At 36.5% G+C, this 23,540-nt stretch overlaps 1 protein-coding gene across 9 annotated transcripts in view; it reads left to right on the forward strand.

The window, feature by feature from the left end:
• Positions 1 to 23,540, forward strand: part of XRCC4 (X-ray repair cross complementing 4) — a 342,053-nt gene that overhangs the window by 265,316 nt on the left and 53,197 nt on the right. Inside the window, exon 10 of one of the 9 annotated variants that reach the window (XM_064273800.1) lies at positions 16,478 to 21,294. The exons of the other annotated variants lie outside the window; for them this stretch is intronic. Within the exon in view, the coding sequence (XP_064129870.1) occupies positions 16,478 to 16,499 (22 nt within the window). The 3' untranslated portion in view covers positions 16,500 to 21,294. Of the gene's footprint in view, positions 1 to 16,477; positions 21,295 to 23,540 lie in introns of those variants that run through there. 9 annotated transcript variants of the gene reach the window in all.

The raw sequence follows: 23,540 nt of genomic DNA on the forward strand, positions 1-23,540 counted from the left end.
CATATTTCTTGGCATAGACTAGTGAGCACCTCCAGTGTTGCATCTGTTTGTTGAAGCATGTCAATAGGTGTTCCATCAATTCCTGGAGCCTTGTTTTTTGCCAACGCCTTCAGAGCAGCTTGGACTTCTTCCTTCAGTACCATCAATTCCTGATCATATGCCACCTCTTGAAATGGTTGAATATCAACTAATTCTTTTTGGTATAATGACTGTGTGTATTCTTTCCATCTTCTTTTGATGCTTCCTGCATTGTTTAATATTTTCCCCATGGAATCCTTCACTATTGCAACTCGAGGCTTGAATTTTTCTTCAGTTATTTCAGCTTGAGAAATGCTGAGTATGTTCTTCCCTTTTGGTTTTCCATCTCCAGCTCTTTGCACGTGTTATTATAATACTTTATTTTATCTTCTTGAGAGGCCCTTTGAAATCTTCTATTCAGTTCTTTTACTTCATCAATTCTTCCTTTTGCTTTAGCTACTTGACGCTCAAGCACAAGTTTCAGAGGCTCCTCTGACATCCATTTTGGTCTTTTCTTTCTTTCCTGTCTTTTCAGTACCTCTTGCTTTCTTCATGGATGATGTCCTTGATGTCATTCCACAACTTGTCTGGTCTTCGGTCACTAGTGTTCAATGTGTCAAATCTATTCTTGAGATGGTCCCTAAATTCAGGTGGGATATGCTCAAGGTCATATTTTGCCTGTCATGGACTTGCTCTGATTTTCTTCAGTTTCAGCTTGGACTTGCATATGAGCAATTGATGGTCTGTTCCACAGTCAGCCCCTGGCCTTGTTCTCACTGATGATATTGAACTTTTCCATCATCTCTTTCCACGGATGTAGTCAATTTGATTTCTGTGTGTTCCATCTGGCGAGGTCCATGTGTATAGTCGCCGTTTATGTTGGTGGAAGAAGGTATTTGCAATGAAAAAGTTGTTGGTCTTGCAAAATTCTATCATTCGATCTCCGGCATTGCTTCTATCACCAAGGCCATATTTTCCAACTACTGATCCTTCTTTGTTTCCAACTTTCGCGTTCCAATCACCAGTAATTATCAATGCATCTTGATTGCATGTTCGATCTATTTCAGGCTTCAGCAGCTGATAAAAATCTTCTGTTTCTTCGTCTTTGGCCCTAGTGCTTGGTGCATAGATTTGAATAATAGTCATATTAACTGGTCTTCCTTGTAGGCATATGGATATTATCCTATCACTGACAGCGTTGTACTTCAGGATAGATCTTGAAACATTCTTTTTGACGATGAATGCAACACCATTCCTCTTCAAGTTGTCATTCCCAGCATAGTAGACTATATGATTGTCTGATTCAAAATGGCCAATACCAGTCCATTTCAGCTCACTAATGCCTAGGATATCGATGTTTATGCATTCCATTTCATTTTTGAATGAAATTTCCAATTTTCCTAGATTCATACTTTGTACATTCCAGGTTCTGATTATTAATGGATGTTTGCAGCTGTTTCTTCTCATTTTGAGTCATGCCACATCAACAAATGAAGGTCCTGAAAGCTTTATTCCATCCACGTCATTAATGTCAACTCTGCTTTGAGGAGGCAGCTCTTCCCCAGTCATCTTTTGAGTGACTTCCAACCTGGGGGGCTCATCTTCCGGGACTATATCAGACAATGTTCTGCTGCTATTCATAAGGTTTTCACTGGCTAATGCTTTTCAGAAGTAGACTGCCAGGTCCTTCTTCCTAGTCTGTCCTAGTCTGGAAGCTCAGCTGAAACCTATCCTCCTTGGGTGACCCTGCTGGTATCTGAATACCAGTGGCATAGCTTCTAGCATCACAGCAACACACAGCCCCCACTGTATGACAAACTGACAGACACGTGGGGGTTCTAAAATATTATATACTAATTAATTTGGCTCTCATTTCACCAGAATATAAGTTCCACAGGACAGGGATTTCTGTATGTCTTGTTCACTGCTGAATATCCAGTGCCCATAGCAATTTCTGGATGTAATAAATGCTCATGAGAAATGGATGATGAATGAATGCCATAATTGCCATCTTTATAGTTATGTGTGTTTACAAAAAAACCTATAAGATAAATCCCTATGTATTCATAGTAATCTATTCTAAAAAGTTTGTGTGTCAATTTAATCTTTCACAAACAATATTTGGGAGTGCCTGTATTTCTATACTGTGGATATCACTAGGTATTCTCAGGTTTTTGATTTTGGCTATTGCTGTAGGTGCAAAACATCGTTTAATTGTTACTAATAGCTTTTTGAAAGTAACGCATTTCTAGATTTCTTGTGCCCAACCAAGAATATAATCTTAAATAAAATAATATCCTTCATTAACATTGTTATTTAATGGTTTATTGCCCCAAATATATCGCTTCTAAATCTCAAATATTGCATAGTACTGTGGACTTTTCCTTTAGTAAATGTGACTTTAATATATGTATTTTTTAAAAAGCAGTCATGGCACATGGTACATGCCAATTTAAAAAAGAACCTTCATCAGTCAAATAAATAAATCCTACCGCTTGCTCTAATAAAGGGTAAAAATCACGGAAGTAATGTAGTCGTATATATTACTTTGATAGTTATTCTTTAACATCATTTTTATATAATACATGGCCTTGTGAAAGAAAAAAATCATTTGATTGCACAGGAAAACATTCTGATTATTAAGTGAAATTGATGTGTGTAATATTCTGATTTCTCTGTACTCAAAATGTAAAAAAATAATAGGTACAGTTATAGATTTAAATGATATAAATGATAGCAGTTGTTAATAGGCAGTTTTGTTCCAATATTCACTAAATAATAAGTTCAAGCGTTATTACTGCAATAAGTTTGTCAGTTTCACTTCATTTTTTCGGAGCAACAAAATTTGCCCCGTGTTGCATCAGATATTTTGCAATGACATAGAGGAATACATCAAAAAAAGAAAAAGAAATTCCCTACTGTTATCAAAACTTTCTGATCCTCCTCAATAATTTGTTATTAATATAGAAATTTTAGATTAAATTATTTTCTTGGTTGCCTTGCATGTTCCTATTAGACCATAGCAATTATTTATTAATGAAGTTAATATGCTCTTTGTAAACTTTCAAATTGCTGTTGATCTCAAGCACGCTGTGGAGAACAAGAGTATGTCATTCATACAAACGATTTAATATCGTAAAATGAGGCGTGTCGGTGAGATAGATCTGTCTACCTTCTAGGCTTAGAGCCCTGGTAGCACAGTGGTTAAGAGCTACAGCTGCTAACCAAAAGTTTAGCATTTCACTAGTTTGAATCCACTAGCTCCTCCTTGGAAACCGTACAGGACAGTTTTCCTCTGTCCTGTAGGGTCGCCGTGAGTCAGAATTGACTTGACGGCAGCAGGTACCTTCTAGGCCTAGGCATGGAATGTTTATTTCAGAACCGTTAACTAGAACTGGGGACTACGGATAATGAACACAGTATCATTGCAGAGATGTGGTGTTCCCTGAAGAATAGTCTCTGTCAAGACATTCATCATCCCTCATCAAGATGCAAAGAAGTTGTAATATATTGTGATAGTGTCCCTTACCACCCATGATTAAGTCAGACCAAAATGGCACAAAGACTAGGAAGCCAGTCAGATGTTCACCAGATACACTTATTCAATCACTTGCAAATCCAATTTATTTCTGTGAATTAATGAATAATTATCTAGTATCTATGATTTTAAATAAAACAATCATTTTAAAGAAAATAATTGTAATTTTAATGTATTTTTATTTGAAAAAGCAATGAGTTTTTACTGGTAAGCTGTTTTCTATTTTATATGGCCTGTGTTTTCACACTTAACATTTACTTAATTATTTGTAGATTGTGCCACTTGGAGAATTTTTTCCTTATTCAATGTCTGCATAGTTTTTTAATATTATTAAACCTTGAATTGGAGATTGATTACAAAACAAATCCAGTTATTCACTATATGTGGTTACTAAAAACATGGCTGTTAGCCCGTGAAAGCTTCTTATCAGTGTTTCTCATACTAAACTCTAGTGAACACTATATACTTCTCCCAGTTTTGTATGACTTTATATGCAAGTAAAAACCTCAGTGAAATCATGTATGCATTCATTTATTCGGCAATTATGCAGTAGCTTCTCTGTGCCAGTCAATATACTAAAGACTGAAGTTACCAATACGCATAAGACACCTCTCCCTCACCGAATGCATAGGCTGAATAATGGCCCCACAAGATGTCCACATACACTCGTTACGAGTCAGAATCAACTCAACATACAGCAACAAGGATGTCCACATCCTAATCCCTGGAACATGTAAATAGTACTTTATATGGTAAAGATTTTGCAGATGTGATTAAGTTTAGGGACTTGAGATCAGGATATCATCCTGTATTATCCAGGTAGGTCCTATATGCAATGACATGTGTCCTTATAACAGAGAAGCAGAGGGAGATTTCACGTATACAGAAGAGAGGAAGGCAATGTGAGCCGAGAGACAGAGACTGGAATGATTCAGCCACTAAGCAAGGATAGCCATTAGAAGCTGGGAACAAATCTGTAGATCCTCCAGAGTGAGCATGGCCCTAAGACGCCTTGACTTTGACCGAGCAAAACTGATCTTGGACTTCTGGTCTTCAGAACTATGAGAGAATAAATGTGCATTGTTGTAACCCATCAAAGTTTTGGTAATTTTTTACAGTAGCCATAGGAAACCAATACACTGAGGAACTCAAACTTTAGGGAAAGAGCTGAGGACACACAAATCAAAATTTACGTGCAGTGCAAAGCACTGGACATAAGTGAGAAAGGAAATGGGTGTACAGGGTGTACAGGACGTGCTTCCAGTAGACCAAGTCCTATAAATCTACTTAGAAGATCTGAACTGAGTCTTGAAGTGAAATGAGGACTTTGCCAAGCATGGAGGAGAGTGTAATAGTACAGAAACGAAAAAAGGTATAAGGAGTTTCATAATACAAAACTGTAATTTTGAAATGTGCATTTAATCCAGGAAAATGCTAAACCCTAAGGTAGGTTTCCCTAACTGTTAAAATTTTGTTTAGTCATGTTTATGTCAAAGAAGAGTGTAGGGCTATGAAGCAGTCTTAGAAAGAATAATACCATATACACTACAAATAAAGGAATATTTTGATGTTACAAAAGTAAAGAATAATTATTACTTCCTGCTGTTGTCAAAGCGCTTAGAGACGTTATTGCATGTAAATATTAATTAAAGTATCTTAACAGTGACATAGTTTAATCAGTTGGGGAGAGAGATCATTTATTCTAGTTATACAAATAATTACTAATTCCTCAAATTCTGATAAAAATTAAGCAACAGTCCTAACAAAAATATTTATCATGTTTTCTTTCATATTATTTAGATTAATAAGAATTTTTGCCTTGAAGTTTTTGGCCAAGCAAAAAATGGAGAAGTTACTCCTCTGTGTTCTTTTGTCAAATTTGAATAGTAGAAATAGTGAGGATGACTGTCTTTGTTATCTAGTGCTGCTATGACACAAATACCACAAGTGGATGGCTTCAACAAACAAGTTTATTCTTGCATGGCATAGTAGAGCCAGCTCCAGGGGAAGGCCTTCTCTCTGTGTAGGCTCTGGAGGAAGGTCCTTGTCACCAGTCTTCCCCTTGGTGGCAGCCCCTTGGCCCTGGGCTTCAGCTACGCCCTCCAGCTCCACTGGGAAGGCGACTGTGCTCCCTCCCCTGGAGCTGGCACCCTAAATTGGGACTTTGAGCCTCCTAACCTGTGAGAGAATAAATTTCTCTTTGTTAAAGCCATCCACTTGTGGTATTTCTGTTACAGCAGCACTAGATAACTAAGACAAAGACTGAGCAAAACATCTGATACTATGTTTGATACCCCTAGAAATATTACAAACTAGAGAGAATTTAAGTGAGCTTTGAAATCTATTTTCAAGGTTGATTTAAGGTTTCGAGAGAAACAATGGTTAGGAAAAGATGTTTTAAGTCAAATGAAGACTTACTGTGATATGGATCGGGTATCACTGATTTGGTTGTGAGAACAAAGAGGGAAAGACAAATTATACTATAAAGAAAGGACAATTAGATTACCCAGGGGTGGCAAGAGAAATAAAAAAGCCAGCTATTGATTTTAGTTCTTTTTCCAGAGCCAAGAAATTAGATTAGTCAATCACTAGATACTGGGAATCTTGCTCTCGCACCCTTGAAAGTACTAGGAAGTACTAGGAATTATCAAACTTTTCGATTTTTAGGGAAAGAAAGTAAAAAATATCATTTCCCAAAGTATTTAGAAATGAAAATTTGAAATGATGTTTTAGCCATACTGATTAGGCTTCCTGTGAAAGCCCAACACTTGCCCCCTCCCACCCTGCCCCCAGCTTCTTTAGTTTACTTTTAAGCAATGGAATTCATAACCCCTCCCCAGACCTTCCTGGCTTCTGGCCCAAACTCTAGGTAAATATGAGCTGTATCTACGCCCCAGTTAAACATAGGTTTGCAAACTCAGCCGGTCAGGGAGGTCTCCATTCATATATTATTTTGACAAAGTGTTTTCTGCCTTCAATACAGTCTAAAATAATTTGTTATTAATAAAAATGAACATAGAACTCAGAAGGTGATTAGATTTCATTTAGACATACGGCAATAGTCTGTTTCTTCTGTCAATAGGTTAAGAGAGCTCTCCTGTTGATAAAAATTTTTTTTAATATTTTATTCATATGTGCAGTAATTGAGTAGCCCTGGTGGCACAGTAGTTAAAATGCTCAGCTATGAACCAGAAGGTCAGCAGTCCAACCTACCGGCTGCTTCGAGGGAGAAAGATGTGGCAGTCTGCTTGCATAAAGATTTACAGCCTTGGAAACCCTATGGAACAGGGTTTCTACGCTGTCCTGTAGGGTCACTATGAGCTAGAATTGACTAGACAGCAATGAATTTTTGATTGGTGCAGTAATTATGTTTAAATGATTGATGGAGCATAGTTTAGGAAATCTTTTCTCCCATGATTCGAATGAAGACATTAATATATCCACTTATTCAACAATTATGTAACAGCTACTCTGTGCCAGGCAATATACTAAAGATTGCAGGTACCAGTATGAATAAGCTACCTCTCCCTTACTGAGTGCAGGAGGCTGGATAATGGCCCCCCAAGATTCCACATAGGGTTGCTATGAGTCAGAACTGACTCGATGGCACACAACAACAAAGATGTCCGTATTTTATATACATAACATATGTGTGTGTGTATATACATATGTATATACACACACACACACACATATATATGTTATGCATTATATATAACTTGGGATACATGTACAAATAATCAAGAAAATAGTATTGCAGTAACTTGGGATACATGTACAAATAATCAAGAAAATAGTATGGCAATCTACAGGAGCAGTACTTACACCAGCAAGATTTATTATTAAAGATTTACTTTAAATATCTTACAGTTTTTACTTTGTACTGTAATGCAAAACAGAAGATTTCTAGACTTTCCTAAAAATGCATTTATCTTTTCGCATTATAATCAGATATCCACGTATTTCATGTATGTTCGTTGTTGTATGCCATGGTTTCGATTCTGACTCATAGTGACCCAATAGGACAGAGTAGAACTGCCCCATAGAGTTTCCTAGGCTGAAATCTTTACAGGAGCAGATTGCCAGGTCTTTTCTTCCTTGGAGCTACTGGTGGGTTCGAACTGCCAACCTTTTGGTTAGCAGCTGAGCACTTAACCATTGGGCCACCAAGGTTCCTCATGTATATTGGTAGTGTTGTATATTTTTAGAGATACATACTTTGTACTTTCAAAAATGTTTCATAAATTATGAAACATCTCAAGAATGTTTCATAAATTATGAAACATCTCAAGAATGTTTCGTATCTATAGTCTTATTTTTTTTATGCTTTCTCTACCTCTCTGGTGTCGATCCATACCAGGCCAAGCCTGGAAACTTCAGTCATTCTAAATTATTTGGTCTGCAGGTCTCTAGACAATAATTTACTTGCTTGTCACCATTTTTCTAGAACCGAGAAACTAAGACTGAAAAATACTACCAGTGTCATCAAGCAAAATACCAGTGTTAATTTTATGATAGTTACAGTTGTTCTTGGGATACTGTGTTAATTTATTTAGACTTTCAACAGAGCTTATCCCTGCGCCAATATAACATATGCAAGAGAAATAATAGATTTTTTAAGTATATAAGATAGACTTGGTTTTGCTATTACTGCAGCTTTTATTATGTAGCTGGAAGAAAGAAAATAGATTTTTTTATTATTCTAGGAAAACATACTAACACTTGAATTCCATATATATTAATGTCAGTGGACTATTCTCATGGCTGCTTTTGTTTCTTCCCAGTATGCTCTAGTGATTACCCATAGGACTTTGCTAAGTATATAGCCTTAGGAGATAAAAGATTTTAATTGACTCAAAATGGCATACCTATTGTCACCATCTAAATTCAAAAGCATGCCCACTATACAAAAGTTGACCAAAAATAAATTAGAAATAAACTTATTGGGAACTCAGAAAATTGGTATCAGTCTCAGGTAATCACATAGAGTGAGATCACTGCCCCCTTTTGCTGCTTTCACAGATTCAGTGGGAACCTTTGAAGTGAATTTGTTTAGAAGTTGTTTCCTAGGACAATGTAGTACTACAGCCTTGCTTCAGTCAGCATTCTGATTTACAGTCAGACTAGAAATGTTTCTGCCTCATAATCAAAGCTAACATATACCTGAGTTGATTCCGACTCATAGTGACCCTATAGAACAGAGTAGAACTGCCCCCTACGGTTTCCAAGGAGCAGCTGGTGGATCTGAACTGCTGACCTTTTGGTAGGCAGCTGAGCTCTTAACCACTATGCTACCAGGGCTCTGAACTTATTGTTTGTTTTGAAACTGTGACTTTATCTGCTTTCAGCCAGAATCTCTTATGACTGATAAGCAGTTTTCCTCTGAAATCTACTGTAATTATTCTTATAATAGAATCTGTCTCTAATTTTTAAAGCATAATTGAAAGAAATTAAGTAATCCTTCTAACCAAGCTTGAGCCATTTCACATTTAATATTCTTTCTGGGAAAATCCATTTTGGATATATACCTTCTGTTAACATCACATTTTCCACTTTTTCATTTTAAACTATAATATGGTTTATTTCTTGAAGTTTTGCTTTGACAAGTGTAATTTTATGATTGTGTAACATGGGTTTTTTGGTACTGTAGAGTGAAATTTCTTTTGGTCTTGTTGCAACAAATTCTTGCCAGAAAGCAGCTTGTAATCTATTTCTTACGTAGTGTAAAAGAAATAGAAAATTCTAAAGAAGTATGTTAATTGTCCTTCCTTGACAGTTTGACACTAGCAAGCCCCCTTCCTTAATTGCCTTTCCCCATTCCTAGAGGATTGGAAACTCTTATTGCTGTTTCATGGATATATAATTAACAATACACTGTATTAAAAAATGTATATTTTTTAAAAAATAATGACAGAAATCTGTATGTTAATTAAAGTTAAAAGCTTAGCATGAATATTAAAAGGCTTGAAAATGGTCTGTTTAAGAGAAAGCTTACTATTTATAACCTTTCCTTTGCTTGTCTTATCGAGATATAATTAACAAAGTAAAATTCCCCCTTCTTAGATACATACTTTTATGAATTTGCAAACTTAATCATCCCAAAAAGTTTTCTCATACGTATTTGTAGTCAATCCTTTTTCCCTACACCCAGCTCTGCCAACCATTGATCTGACTTCTGTCCCTAGAGTCTTTTCCAGAATGTCTTTTGTTCAGAGTGCCATATAAAACCATACGGCATGTAGTCATTTTGAGGGTGGCTTTTTTCTTGTAGCATAATGCTCTTGAGGTTCTTTCATGTGTAACTGTGTCAGTATTTCATTGTTTTTTATGAGTAGCTATAAAAATGGCATTGGGGTCGTTTGACCTGTAACTTCATGAGTGGGAGGAGAGAATTACCATCAACCTCAGCCCAAGGCTGATTCCTATGAGGCAGAGGTCAGATATGCCTTCTCTCTCTAACCTTTTTACTAATTCTGACACCAGCTGTCCTTCCTATGGCACTCACTACGTCTCTTCTGGGTTTGATAATTCGTTGCAATGGCCGCACAGAACTCACAGACCATACTCATGAGTATGGGGTTTACTAGGGAAATAGCAGGTTACAATTTAGGGTCAGGAATGACTCAGGATGCATTTCCTTGGTCAGGACAGCTCCTCGGCCATGCATGCACGCAGTCCTCTCCCTCTGCTTCTGGGCCCTTCTGGCTGGCCTCTGCCCTACTTGGGCAAGTGTTATAAAGCTGTTTGGCTCCCCCAATAAGTGCTCAGAGGTACCCACTCCACCAGGAAGCCTCTTGCCCAAAGACACTCAGCTCTCTTGCTCCTTGGGTTGGCAAGACTACTGTTACTGACTGCTTGGCTGCATGGACCAGAAAGTCCACCATACCATCTCAAACTGGCCTCCTAGTTCTGCTGTCACTGTTTCTCTGCCACTGTTTCTCAGTACCTCACCCCATCTCTGGTATAACCTCACCCCATCTCTGATATAACAGCTCTTTCTCTCTATCTCCTGGGTCTAGGAGGTTCTCAGCACAGGGACCTCAGGTCCAAAGGACACACTCCACTCCTGGCTCTTCTTCTTGGTGGTAGTAAGATCCCCCTGTCCACTTCTGGGATAGCTTATTTTAAGCATAGCAGGATGGCAAAACTGACCAAGCCCCTTTATAGGGTTCTGTACACCTTGCTTGCATGGTCCCATCCCCACAAGGGTGCACGTACCATATTTGCATAGTCCCACCCAATAATAATGTAAGAGTCACAAAGACTATTGCTAAAAAAAAATAACTTTTTTTTTTTTTTTGCTAGAAGGGCCATATTAAGTAATTTCACTGCACCGTAGTAATACTTCATGTGTGGATGTACCACAGTTTATCTATTTGCCCTATGAGTCTTCTCACTAATAATCATTATATTGTTACTCTTATGATAAATATTTAGCTATTATTTTAAAGTGCTTACTATGTGCTAGGTACTATGGTAGTGCTTTTACATAACTCAAATGATTTGATGTTGCAAAGTATAGCATAATGTTATTTTAAGAGCAGAGCTAGACTTTCAGGTTTGAGTTCTAACTCCTCTATTTGCTAGTTTTACAACCTTTGGACAAGTTATTTAACATCTAGTTTTACACAGCTGTGAAAAGGAGATGATAATAATACCACTTCATAGGGCTATTGTGAAGATTAAATTGGGTTATACTTATAAGTACTTGTAATATTGTCTGACTCATAGTGTTCAGTAAATGTCAGTTATGTTTAGCTATAGCTTTTGAACAGTGTTATGAAATAAAGTTTAATATCTCCAATTTGAAGAGGAGGAGGCAGACTCAGAAACGTTCTGGCTTCCTCAAGATCATATAACCAGTAAAGCAACAGATCCAAAATTTGTAACCTTGTCTGACTGCAAACTCAGTGCTTTTTCCATGACAAAGCACTACATATTATTTAATTCAAACACTCTGACAATATGGCATGATAGATATTCTCAAGGACCCTTATACTAAAACGCAACTAGATCCTGCAATAAATTACAAAAAACTATGTATTTTCTAGTGAACACAAAAATGCATTTAAAATTGTGGGGAAATCTTCATGATTTTTTGTGAAGAATAAGCAAATTGAAAAGTAGAACTACCTAAGAGAAAACTACGTCTATGGAAAGAGACAGTGGAGAAGCTCGATATCATCAATCAGAGAAGGCCAGAGGCCAACTGCGAAACAGACAATCAATTGCTCATATGCAAATTGAAATTGAAGCTGAAAAAATTCAAACAAGTCCACGAGAGCCAAAGTACGACCTTGAGTATATCCCACCTGTATTTAAAAACCATCTCAAAAATAGATTTGACACGTTGTACATTAATGACCAAAGACCAGATGAGTTGTGGGATGACATCAAGGGCATCATACATGAAGAAAGCAAAAGGCCATTAAAAGATAGGAAAGAAAGAAAAGGCCAAAATGAATGTCAGAAAAGACTCTGAAACTTGATCTTGAATGCAGAGTAGCTAAAGGGAATAGAAGAAGTGATGATGTAAAAAAGCTGAACAGAAGATTTCAAAGGGTGGCTCGAGAAGTATTATAATGTATTATAAAGTATTATAATGACATGTGCAAAGACTTTGAGTTAGAAACCAAAAGGGAAGAACACACAGTATTTTCAAGCTGAAAGAACTGAAGGAAAAATCCAAACCTCAAGTTGCAACATTGAAGGTTCTGTGGGCAAAATATTGAACGATGCAGGAAATACGAAAAACAGGTGAAAGGAATACGCAGAGTCACGATAGCCAAAGAACTGGTCGACTCTCAACCACTTCAGGAGGTAGCATACGACCAAGAACTATTGGTACTGAAGGAAGAAGTCCAAGCTGCATTGAAGGCATTGGCGAAAAACAAGTCTTCAGGAACTGATGGAATACCAATTGAGATGTTTCAACATGGATGAAATGGTGGAAGCACTCTCGTCTATGCCAAGAAATTTGGGAGACAGCTACCTGGCCAACTAACTGGAAGAGATCCATATTTATGCTCGTTCCAAAGAAAGGTGATCTAACAAAATGTGGAAATTGTTGAACAATATCATTAACATCACACACAAGTAAAATTTTGCTGAAGATCATTCAAAAGCGGCTACCGCAGTATATCAACAGAGAACTGCCAGAAATTCAAGATGGATTCAGAAGAGTACTTGGAACGAGGGATATCATTGCTGTTGTCAGATGGATCTTGGCTGAAAGCAGAGAATACCAAAAAGATTTTTACCTGTGCTTTATTGACTATTCAAAGGTATTCGACTGTGTGCATCATAACAAATTGTGAATAACATTGCAAAGAATGGGAATTCCAGAACGCTTACTTGTGCTCATACGGAATTGTAAGGGGGTGGGGGAGAACTTGCACTCCGGAAGAGGAAGAGGCAGGGGGATGGTGACATTCCTCCATAAGACAATCCCAACAAAGGAGGAGACAGGAGTTGGTGACATTCCTCAGTAAGATGGTCCCTACATAGTTAAACTTTAAGCCAAGGAAATGATCTTCACAGGGGTCTTTGATTTGATAAAGCCCTTAACTTGATAAAGTCCCTAACTTGGTAAGATCTCTACTTGGTAATTAAACCTTAAGCCAAGGAAATAGTCTTTGTAGGGGGGTCTTGTCCTGGCTTTTAAACGTTAATAGAGACAGATCAAGAGAAAAAGGAGTATAAAACCCTAAGAAAACGACTATGGGGCACTCAGATTCTTTCTCTACCTGAGTAGCCCACTTGACACTTCCTAGTCAAGTGTACTTTTACTACTAACCCTCTGCTTACTAATAAACCTCTGCTTGCTTGGCACTATTTGTCTCAGTGTTTGAATTCTTTCCTACACCAAAGACAAGAACCGAGGCCATTCTCTGGCAACAGAGCTTGTACATAGACCAAGAGGCAGTTGTTTGAACAGAACAAGTGGATACTGCATGGTTTAAAGTCAGGAAAGGTGTGTGTCAGGGTTGTATCCTTTCACTGTACTTATTCAATCTGTATGCTGAGTAAATAATCTGAGAAGCTGGACTACATGAAGAACTCGGCATCAGGATTGGAAGAAGACTCATTAACAACTTACGATATGCAGATGATACAACCTTACTTGCTGAAAGCGAAGAAGACTTGAAACACTTACTGACGAAGGTCAAAGACTACAGCCTTCAGTATAGTTTACACCTAAATGTAAAGAAAACAATAATCCTGCAAACTAGACCAATAAGCAACATCACATTAAATGTAGAAAGTACTGAATTTGTCAGGGATTTCATTTTACTTGGATCCATAATCAATGACCCTGAAAGTAGCAGTCAAGAAATGAAATGTTGTATTGCATTGGGCAAATCTGCTGCAAAAGACCTCTTTAAAGCATAAAAAAGCAAAGATGTCACTCTGAGGACCAAGGTGCACCTTACCTAAGCCATGGTATTTTCAGTCACCTCATATGATGCCAAAGGTGGACAAATGAATAAGGAAGACTGAAGAAGAATTGATGCCGTTAAATTATGGTGTTGGTGACGAATATTGAATGTACTGTGGACTGCTAGAATAGTGAACACATCTGTCTTGGAAGAAGTACAGCCAAAATGCTCCTTGGAATCAAAGATGGCGAGACTTCATCTCACATACTTTGTACATGTTATCAGGAGAGATCAGTCCCTGGAGAAGCACATCATGCTTAGTAAAATAGAGGGTCAGCAAAAAAGAGGAAGACCCTCAGTGAGATGGATTGACACAGTGACTGCAACAGTGGGCTCAAACATAGCAATGATTGTGAGGATGGTGCAGGACTGGGTAGTGTTTCATTCTGTTGGACATAGGGTCGCTGTGAGTCAGATTTGACTCAATGGCACCTCATAACAACAACAAGAGGTAACTGCTGGATGAGTACAGCCACTGGAAGACTCCATTAAATCCTGAGTACCCCTGGGTAGTGCCCTCTCCTTCCCAGTAGAAATAAACACAAATCCTCTGTTTTGATATTAACAAAATTTTCCAGAATATTAAATGGGAGGACACTACGACGCCAGCATAACCCTGATTTCAGAAACACAGACCGTGAGAGGGGGACAGAGAGAGAGAGCTTAACAAAGGAAAATTGAAGAGCAATCCTATTCCTAAACAAAGATGCAGAAATCTTGAACAAGATTAGCAAACTAAATCTAACAAAGCATTTTTTTAAAGCATAAAAAATATGTGATAAAAAGTTGTATGAAGAAGTCAGGAAGGAATAAGTATAACGTATTTTTACCACATTAATAGACCAAAGGAGAAAAACCATATGATTAACTCAATTGATGCAGAGGAATTTAATAAAATCCAGGATGGGGACATAATAAAACTTCGCTGCAAGCTAGGATTCAAAAGAATTTCCTTGTGCACCCGACGAAAACCCACAAAAAAGAAAAACATTTTTTTAGGTTCAAGATGCCCACAGTCACTACTTCTATTACATATTGTATTGGAGATCCTGGCTGGTACATATACAGCACAAAAAGTAATAAAAGATGTAATTTAAGTTTGGAAAGGAAGAAAATTTTCAGTATTCACAGTTCACATGACTATGTAGAAAATCCAAAAGAATCTACAGGTAAATGATTTAATGAGAGCGTTTAGCACAATGGCTCAATAGATGTTAAAAATACAAAAGTCAATGCTTTTCTATATACCAGCATCAAATTATTAGAAAATGTAATTAAAATGTAAAAGGAATAAATCATATAAAGATGGAGCAAGTTATAAAATTTGAGGTATAGAAAGATTTTAGTTCTCTTCAAACTGATCTGTAGATTAACTCCAATTACAATCAAAATCCCAACATGGTTTTGACAAGTTGTTTCTGAAATTTCCATAAAAGAACAAAAGCCAAGAATAACCAAAGTAATCCTAAAGAAGAATAAAGTAGGGGAACTTTCTCTCTACCAGATACCATGACTATATAGAAATAGTAATTAATAAAGGAATATAGAAATAGTAATAAATAAACTACGGTATTAACACTGGGATAGAAAGCCAGGGAAACTAACAGAAATATCTAACAATACACCCATGCTTATATGCAAATTTGATATGTGGCAAAAGTGGTAATAACTAGGGAAAGTATCAACTATATAAATGATACTAGAATAATTGGTTTTTTCTTTGAAAAATAAGAAAAGTGATCCGTTCCTCATACCTACATGGAAATAAATTTCAAGTGAATTAAAATATGTAAATCTAAAAGGTAATAGTTTAAAGCTTTTACAAGAAAATTCAGGAGAATGTTTTAAGATATTAAGGAAGAAAAGAATTTCTTAAATAAGACTGGAAGAGTGCAACCCATAGAAGAAGAGATGTGTAAATTTGACCACATTGAATTAAAGAACTTCTGTTTATCAAAAGCTATCATAAAGAAAAGGGTAAACTACATACTTAGAGAAAATATTTACAACATATGTAACTGACAAAGAATGTGTGTTCTCCTGTAAATCAATTAAAAAAAAAAAGGCAAACCAATAGAAAAATGAGCCAAAGTCTTAAGCAGGCATTTCATAGAAGCAGCAGCACACAAATAGCTTTTAGGCATGGAAAAGATGGTCAACTTCATTACTCCTCTACAAAACACTTGTTAATACAAAGGGAGAAACTTTACAGTAGAGAAGCATGGCAGATATCACCTTGTCATCAAAGCACTCATCAGTAATGGGACAAATTGAAACCATGTAGTACCTGATAGAATACAGCAGTAAGAACACACAACACTTACATGATAGTCCTGCCAACTTGAATCTAATTATGAGAGCATTAATTATGAGGAAATATCAAGCAAACTCAAATGAAGGTACATTCAGCAATGGGCTCAAACATACCTACTATTGTGAGACTCGCACAAGACCAAATAATGTTTCATTCTGTTATAAATAGGGTCACTGTGAATCGGAACTGACTTGATAACACCTTACACCAACATCTACAATATAACTGGTCAGTAATCATCAAAAGCACCTCGAGAAATGAGTGAGGAAGAAGACTAAAGAGACGCGACAACTAAGTAACGTGGTTTTGAACTGGATCCTTTTGCTATATAGGATATTACTGGGACAATTGGAAGCGTGAATAGAGACCAAAGATTAGATGACCGTAATATATCAACGTTAATTTTCTGATTTTGATCCTTGTATTGCTCTTGAGTGGCACAAATGGTTAAGCACTCAGCTGCTAACCAAAAATGTGGAATTTTGAGTTCACCCAGAAGGGGCTGGCAATCAGGCCAGGTAATCTGCTATTCCAAAAGATCAGCCATTGAAAAGCCTGTGAAGCACAGTTCTACTCTGACACACATGAAGTTGCCATGACTCGGAATCAACTTGGCAGCAACAGTTTTTTGTTTTTTTTTTTAATTGTAGTTAAGTGAGAGAAGGTTTATAAGGATAATTATGCCCCCCAAATACTCACTATTGTATTCAGTGATAATAGTAACATCATACTGACAGCTGATCTTTCAAATGGTACTGTTCCAGCGAATTTGTCAACATAAATGTCATTTTTTAATATTACAAAGAGAGACTATTTTACATCATTTGGGCAAAAATTTAAAGTTCTGACACTGTCAAATGCTGAAGAGGTTCACCAAGAACTCTGACACACTGCTAATGGGAGTGAAAATTAATCCAAACGCTTTGAAAAATAATTTGGCATCATTATGTAAAGTTGAAAATTCACGTAACAAACAAACAAAATCCCATTGCTGTCAAGTCAATTCTGACTCATAGCAACTCTATAGAACAGAGTAAAACTTCCCCGTAGGGTTTCCAAGGAATGGCTAGTGGATTCAAACTGCCAGCCTTTTGGATAGCAGCCAAACCCTTAGCCACTGCACCACTAGGGCAGCATTCACATACTGTATGACCCAATTCAACTCCTGAACATTTTACTGCAGAAAAACTCCAGCAACTGTGCTCCAGAAAAATTGCTTAAGAATGTCCATAGCAGCATTGTTTGTTTTAGTAATATATGTATGTATATGTATATATATAAAATCACAAATGCAATGTTATACAGCAGTGAACATGAATTGTATGCATTAATCATAGTTAATAATCTTGAGTGGAAGAAACAAGTTACAAAAGGCCAGCCACAGTGTAATTTTATTTTTTATAAAGCTCAAACATAAAGCAGAATATATTCAAGGTATTACTTAGGAATATGTACATAGGTAGTGAAACGTCTCTTTTTATAGCAAGGAAATGGTTATCACACAATATAGGATAGGGTTATACCTCTGTGGGGAGGCAGGGGGAGCAGGTTGGAGAAGGAGCATGTTGGATGTATCCAAATTGGTAATTTTGAATTCTTAAGTTAGATGGTAACATTGCAGGAGTTTGATTGTATTATGCTTCATAACTTAAATATATGTTACACATATCATTTTGAATATATAAAATATACTTTTTAAATAATTAAGACCATTAGGAGTGATTTAAGATAACAGATTTAGGATTTTCCTTTTAATACTGGTAAGAAAACCTTTTAGTGCTGGGGAGAAAGACCTAGCAAGATCTACCTGTCGGGACTTTTTTTACTGTATGACCAAACAATAAACAAAAGAAAGTCCCAACCTGAAGCATTAAAATACTGCTAAATTTTAAGTTCCTAGGGCCTAGGTTATTTGAGAATCCTTAAAACTGTCCCTACGTCAGAGTTAAATGACATCAGGGATGGTTAGATAGAATTTTCTAGACACTGTTAATGCTATGTGCCTGCTAGAATAATTTCCTAACCAAAGTGTTCTATAGAGTCAGCTTTGGTGTGCTCATTTTCTTTGTTTTAAAGAGTCTCTTTGAAGCAGAAAATTGAAATCCTCTTAAAAGCCTTTGCTGACTAAAGAGTTGCATTTCTATCTGTCAGATAGTGTTGCGACACGTGAAGAAAACAAGAAAATCGATTATGTAAATAGGTCGACAGCTTTATGAAACACAGACTGGTGACCCTTGGAGCTCAGAGAATCAATGTGGTAAAACATAGATGCTGTTTGACAGCTTTTGTGTGTGCTTTGTTTATCTGCAATGAATCTATATGTATTTAATCAACTGTATGTAACTGAAAACATTCCTCAGAGTTTAATTACAGAGCTCACACTCTGAAATATTTGAATGTTTACTCTAATAGGCATTAATTTATCGATAAGTGAGAGTTGTATGTCCACTAAGCATTTTATTTTCTGTTGAAATAAAGTCTTTTCAAAAGAAGGGGATATAATATAAACTTTATTGGCATGACCTTTTACTACTAAGCGGCAGCAGCAGACATCCGTCGCAGAGACATTTGACTGAAAACATGTAATCATCACTTACCTTGCCACAAAGATAATAGAGACAAAGCGGCAGAAGTAAAGTTTATATTTGAACCTCTCAAAGTACCCATTTTTGTATTTTGCACTACTTCAGGATCGATAGTACCATATGGCTTCTACATAAGTGGACCTGTTACCAATAAACTAGGACTGATGTGTAATTACGTTTTCAGTGATTCATCTGTGAAACACCCTGGGTTATTTTACATGGCAGCATCTGGTTCACATGTGTACAGTGGTTATTCTGTGGTGATTGACATCTATACTCTTCTAATAAAGTTCCAATTGCACAGATGTGGGCTGTTGCCCTCTTTCTTATACACACAAAACCTAAATTTGAAAAATCCTTACCTCGACCCTTCCTGAACATGAACATTTCAACCTTCTGCACATACACACAAAGAACACTTGCATTGTGACCAGAACATAATATAAATATTTCAATCTTTGAACAGTTGTGTGTAGGAACCTTTATCTCTTTTTATGTTTGTTTATACCATGACATCTGTTTTAGATTGTAAGCTCCAAGAGGGCAGTGACCACGTCAATTTAATATTACACAGACAACGTCCAGTAAGGCATAATTCACTTTCAAGTGCTGGCTAAGTATTTGTCAATCATTATGATGACGTTAATGACTTTAAGGAAAAACAGAGTTTATAATCTGCCTGTAAACACCTTTTGTAGTTTAAGAGGTATTTGCTGTAAATTGGCTCTGTTTTCAATTTCACACATTATAATTAGCCAGGTAACGAATCAAACTATATTGTTTTGAGCAGAATTAGTTTACCTTTTGTTAGAATAATTCTTCAGTGATGTGTGATGCGGAATTTTTAAAGAGGCAGAGTTCAAGGCAAGCTTTATGAGAAATGTAGCATTTCAGCTGAGCCTTCAAGCATAGACAGAATTTGGACACATAATAATGAAAAAGGACATTGATGGCAAAAGAAAAAAGGTCAAAGGTTAAGAGCACAGGCTTAGGAGGCAGACAGACCTGAGTTCGTATCCTGCTTTAACCATTTATAAGTTGTGAGAACTTGGGTGAGTCATTCAAATGGCCAAGCTTTTGTTTTCTGGAAAACAGAAACTATAACAGAACATAGGGTTATTGTGACAACTGCACCAATAAGGAGCTTAACACAGTGCCTCACATAAGGGGAACATTTGAGAAATGTTAGTTGTTATTACTGGGAATCGATAAGCAACTTCGAGTAGATTTCCAACAGAATTTTGGATATTGGATTCAAAAGGAACATGCAGGAAAACTCTAGGCTGTATGCAAAGATCTAAAACATCCAGTTAGAATTTTTATTTGCACAGAGAAAGGTCAGGGTACTCTCCTAAAAAAGTCATATTTTTCCTTGTAAAATATCAGGGTGATATCAAAGTATAATTATCTATATTGGATTAAAATATCAGTTAACATAACGAATAAACATTTTTCAGTGCATGAGTTACTTTTGACTTTTTTGTTTGTTTTTTTGGCCCCTTTGCTTATTTTCCGCGTACACTGGGCTCTGACTCTTGAAACCCTGTGAAATATACCTGTTTGCCTTATTTGCAAAGTAATAACAGCATTTATTTCACGCGATGGATAGAGAGTTTGGCCCACACACTTGCACTAGCAGACACAAAACACTTAGAGCCTGTAACAGATCACATCACCTAACGTAATTTCCTCAGGAAAAGTGAACGAAAATAGCAATCCGTGTATAATAGGTATGAGGTCCACCTGTGATGTGTACTATTGAAATTTTTTATTACTGAGAAGTAAAGGGGGATGGTCTTCAGAAAGAAGACTAAAGAATTTCTAATTACTCCCTATTTTGGTAATATACAAGTATTTTACTAAATATTCTCTTTACTCTCCCCAAGTTTTAATCATTTCTTTCGGGATTATATGGACAGTAATTGTTCCCAGTAACATTTTTGTAACTCCATTTGGTACTTTTAATCTTCTGTGATAAAAATCACATCATATAGCAGAGCATCCATAAAAATACCTTAATTTCCATATATATATGTTTAATTTTAAAATAATTAAAAAGCATATATGCTACTCTCTTGCTTATAAGCTGAATTTCTCTCACATTCCTAAGAGTAAGAACTTTCAGGAACTATAGTGATGTAGTCAGCCATTTTCATTTAGAATTAAATAGATCTTTTTACCTGAAGAAAATTACCTAAGAAGGAGTATATTCTAGGATGTTCATTGAAATGAGTTTTATAATAGACATTTAAATTGTTTATAATTTTTCACTATGGATCAAGAATCAGTTATAATTTTATGATAACTTGATTTAAGGGACTACTATACAGCCATTAGAAACAAATCAACAGCACCTAACAACACAGCAATAATTATTAACATAGAAAAAATCTCTTGACAAATTAAGAGGAAAAATAATGCAAAATATTTTTCATACTATAAATACTTTAAAATATTGTATGTGTATGTATATATAAATTTTATATATTTAAAAAATTTAGAAAAATACAGAAAACAATATATAGAATTACTTAAAATACTGTATGTATACTATATATGTTGTTTTCTGTATTTTTTTCCTGAATTTTTATAATGTTCATATGCTTTATATACAAAAAAATAAATAATATTGTTGCTAGTATCCAGTACAATCTGTATAGGATTTAGAATTTCTATATTTGAGACTCTAGTTGTCTTAAGAAGTGATTGTTGTTGTTCAGTGCCATCAAGTCAATTCCGACTGACAGCAACTCTATGTACAACAGAACGAAATGCTACCTGGTCCTGTGCCATCCTCACAATCATTGTTATGCTTTTGCCCATTGTTGCAGCCACTGTGTCAATCCATCTCATTGAAGGTTTTCTTTTTTGCTGATCTTCTACTTTACCAAGCATAATGTCCCTTTCCAGGGACTGGCCCCTCCTGATAACATGTCCCAAGTATATCTGACAAAGTCTCACCAGTCTTGCTTCTAAGGAGCATTCTGGCTATACTTCTTCCAAGACAGATTTGTTCATTCTTTTGGCAGTTCATGGTATATTTAATACTCATCAACACCATAATTCAAAGGCATCAATTATTCTTCAGTCTTCCTTATTTATTGTCCAGCTTTCTCATGCATATAAGATGATTGAAAGTATCACAGCTTCGGTCAGGTGATCCTTAGTCCTCAAAGTGAGATATTTGCTTTTCAGCACTTTAAAGAGGTCTTTTTTTTTTTTTTTTTGAAGCAGATTTGCCCAATGCAATAAACTGTTTGATTTCCTGACTGCTGCTTCCATGGTTGTTGATTATGGATCCAAGTAAAATGAAATCCTTGACAACTTCAGTCTTTCCTCTGTTTGTCGTGATGTTGCTTATTGGCCCAATTGTGACGATTTTTGTTTGCTTTATGTTGAGGTGCAGTCCATACTGAAGGCTGTAGTCTTTGATCTTCGTCATAAGTGCTTCAAGTCCTCTTCACTTTGTGCAAGGTTGTGTCATCTGCATATCGCAGGTTGTTAATGAGTCTTCCTCCAATCCTGATGCCGCATTCTTTATATAGACCAGTTTCTCAGATTATTTGCTCAGCATATAGATTGAATAAGTATGGTGAAAGGGCACAGCCCTGATGTACACCTTTCCTGATTTTAAACCATGCAATATCTCCTTGTTCTGTTCGAACAACTGCCTCTTGACCTAGGTACAGGTTACTCATGAGCACAATTAAGTATTCTGAAATTCCCATTCTTTGCAATGTTATCGTTAATTTTTCATAATCCACTCAGTCAAATGCCTTTGCATAGTCAAGAAAACACAGGCAAACATCCTTCTAGTATTCTCTGCTTTCAGCCAAGATCTGTCTGACCCCAGCAACAATATCCCTGGTTCCACGTCCTCTCCTGAATCAGGCTTAAACTTCTGGCAGGTCCCTGTTGATGTGCAGCTGCAACCACTTTTGAATGATCTTCAGCAAAATTGTACTTGCGTGTGATATTAATGATATTGTTCGATAATTTCTGCATTCTGTTGAGTGACCATTCTTTGGAATGGGCACAAATATGGATCTGTTCCAGTACATTGGCCAGGAAGTTGCCTTCCAAATTTCTTGACATGAACAACTGAGTACCTCGAGCGCTGCATCTGTTTGTTGAAACATCTCAGTTGGTATTCCGTTAATTCCCAGAGCCTTGTTTTTCTCCACTCCCTTCAGTGCAGCTTGGACTTCTTCCTTCAACACCATCGGTTCTTGATCATATGCTGCCTTCTGAAATGATTGAACATCGACCAATTCTTTTTGGTACTGTGACTCAGTGTGTTCTTTTCATCTTCTTTTGATGCTTCCTGCGTCATTTAATATTTTCACCATAAAATCCTTCAATATTGCAACTCAAGGCTTGAATTTTTTGCTCAGTTCTTTCAGCTTGAGAAGTGCTGAGCATGTTCTTCCCTTTTGGTTTTCTAACTCTAGGTCTTTGCACATTTCATTATGATACTTTGCCTTCTCGAGCTGCCCTGTGAAATCTTCTCTTTGGCTCTTTTACTTCATCACTTCTTCCTTTCACTTCAGGTACTCTATGTTCAAGAGCAAGTTTCAGAGTCTCTTCTGATGTCCATTTTGGCCTTTTCTTTCTTTCCTGTCTTTTAGTGATTTTTTTCCTTGATG

The sequence above is a fragment of the Loxodonta africana genome, chromosome 2, assembly GCF_030014295.1.
Source record: "Loxodonta africana isolate mLoxAfr1 chromosome 2, mLoxAfr1.hap2, whole genome shotgun sequence".
NCBI classification, from domain to species: Eukaryota; Metazoa; Chordata; class Mammalia; order Proboscidea; family Elephantidae; genus Loxodonta; species Loxodonta africana.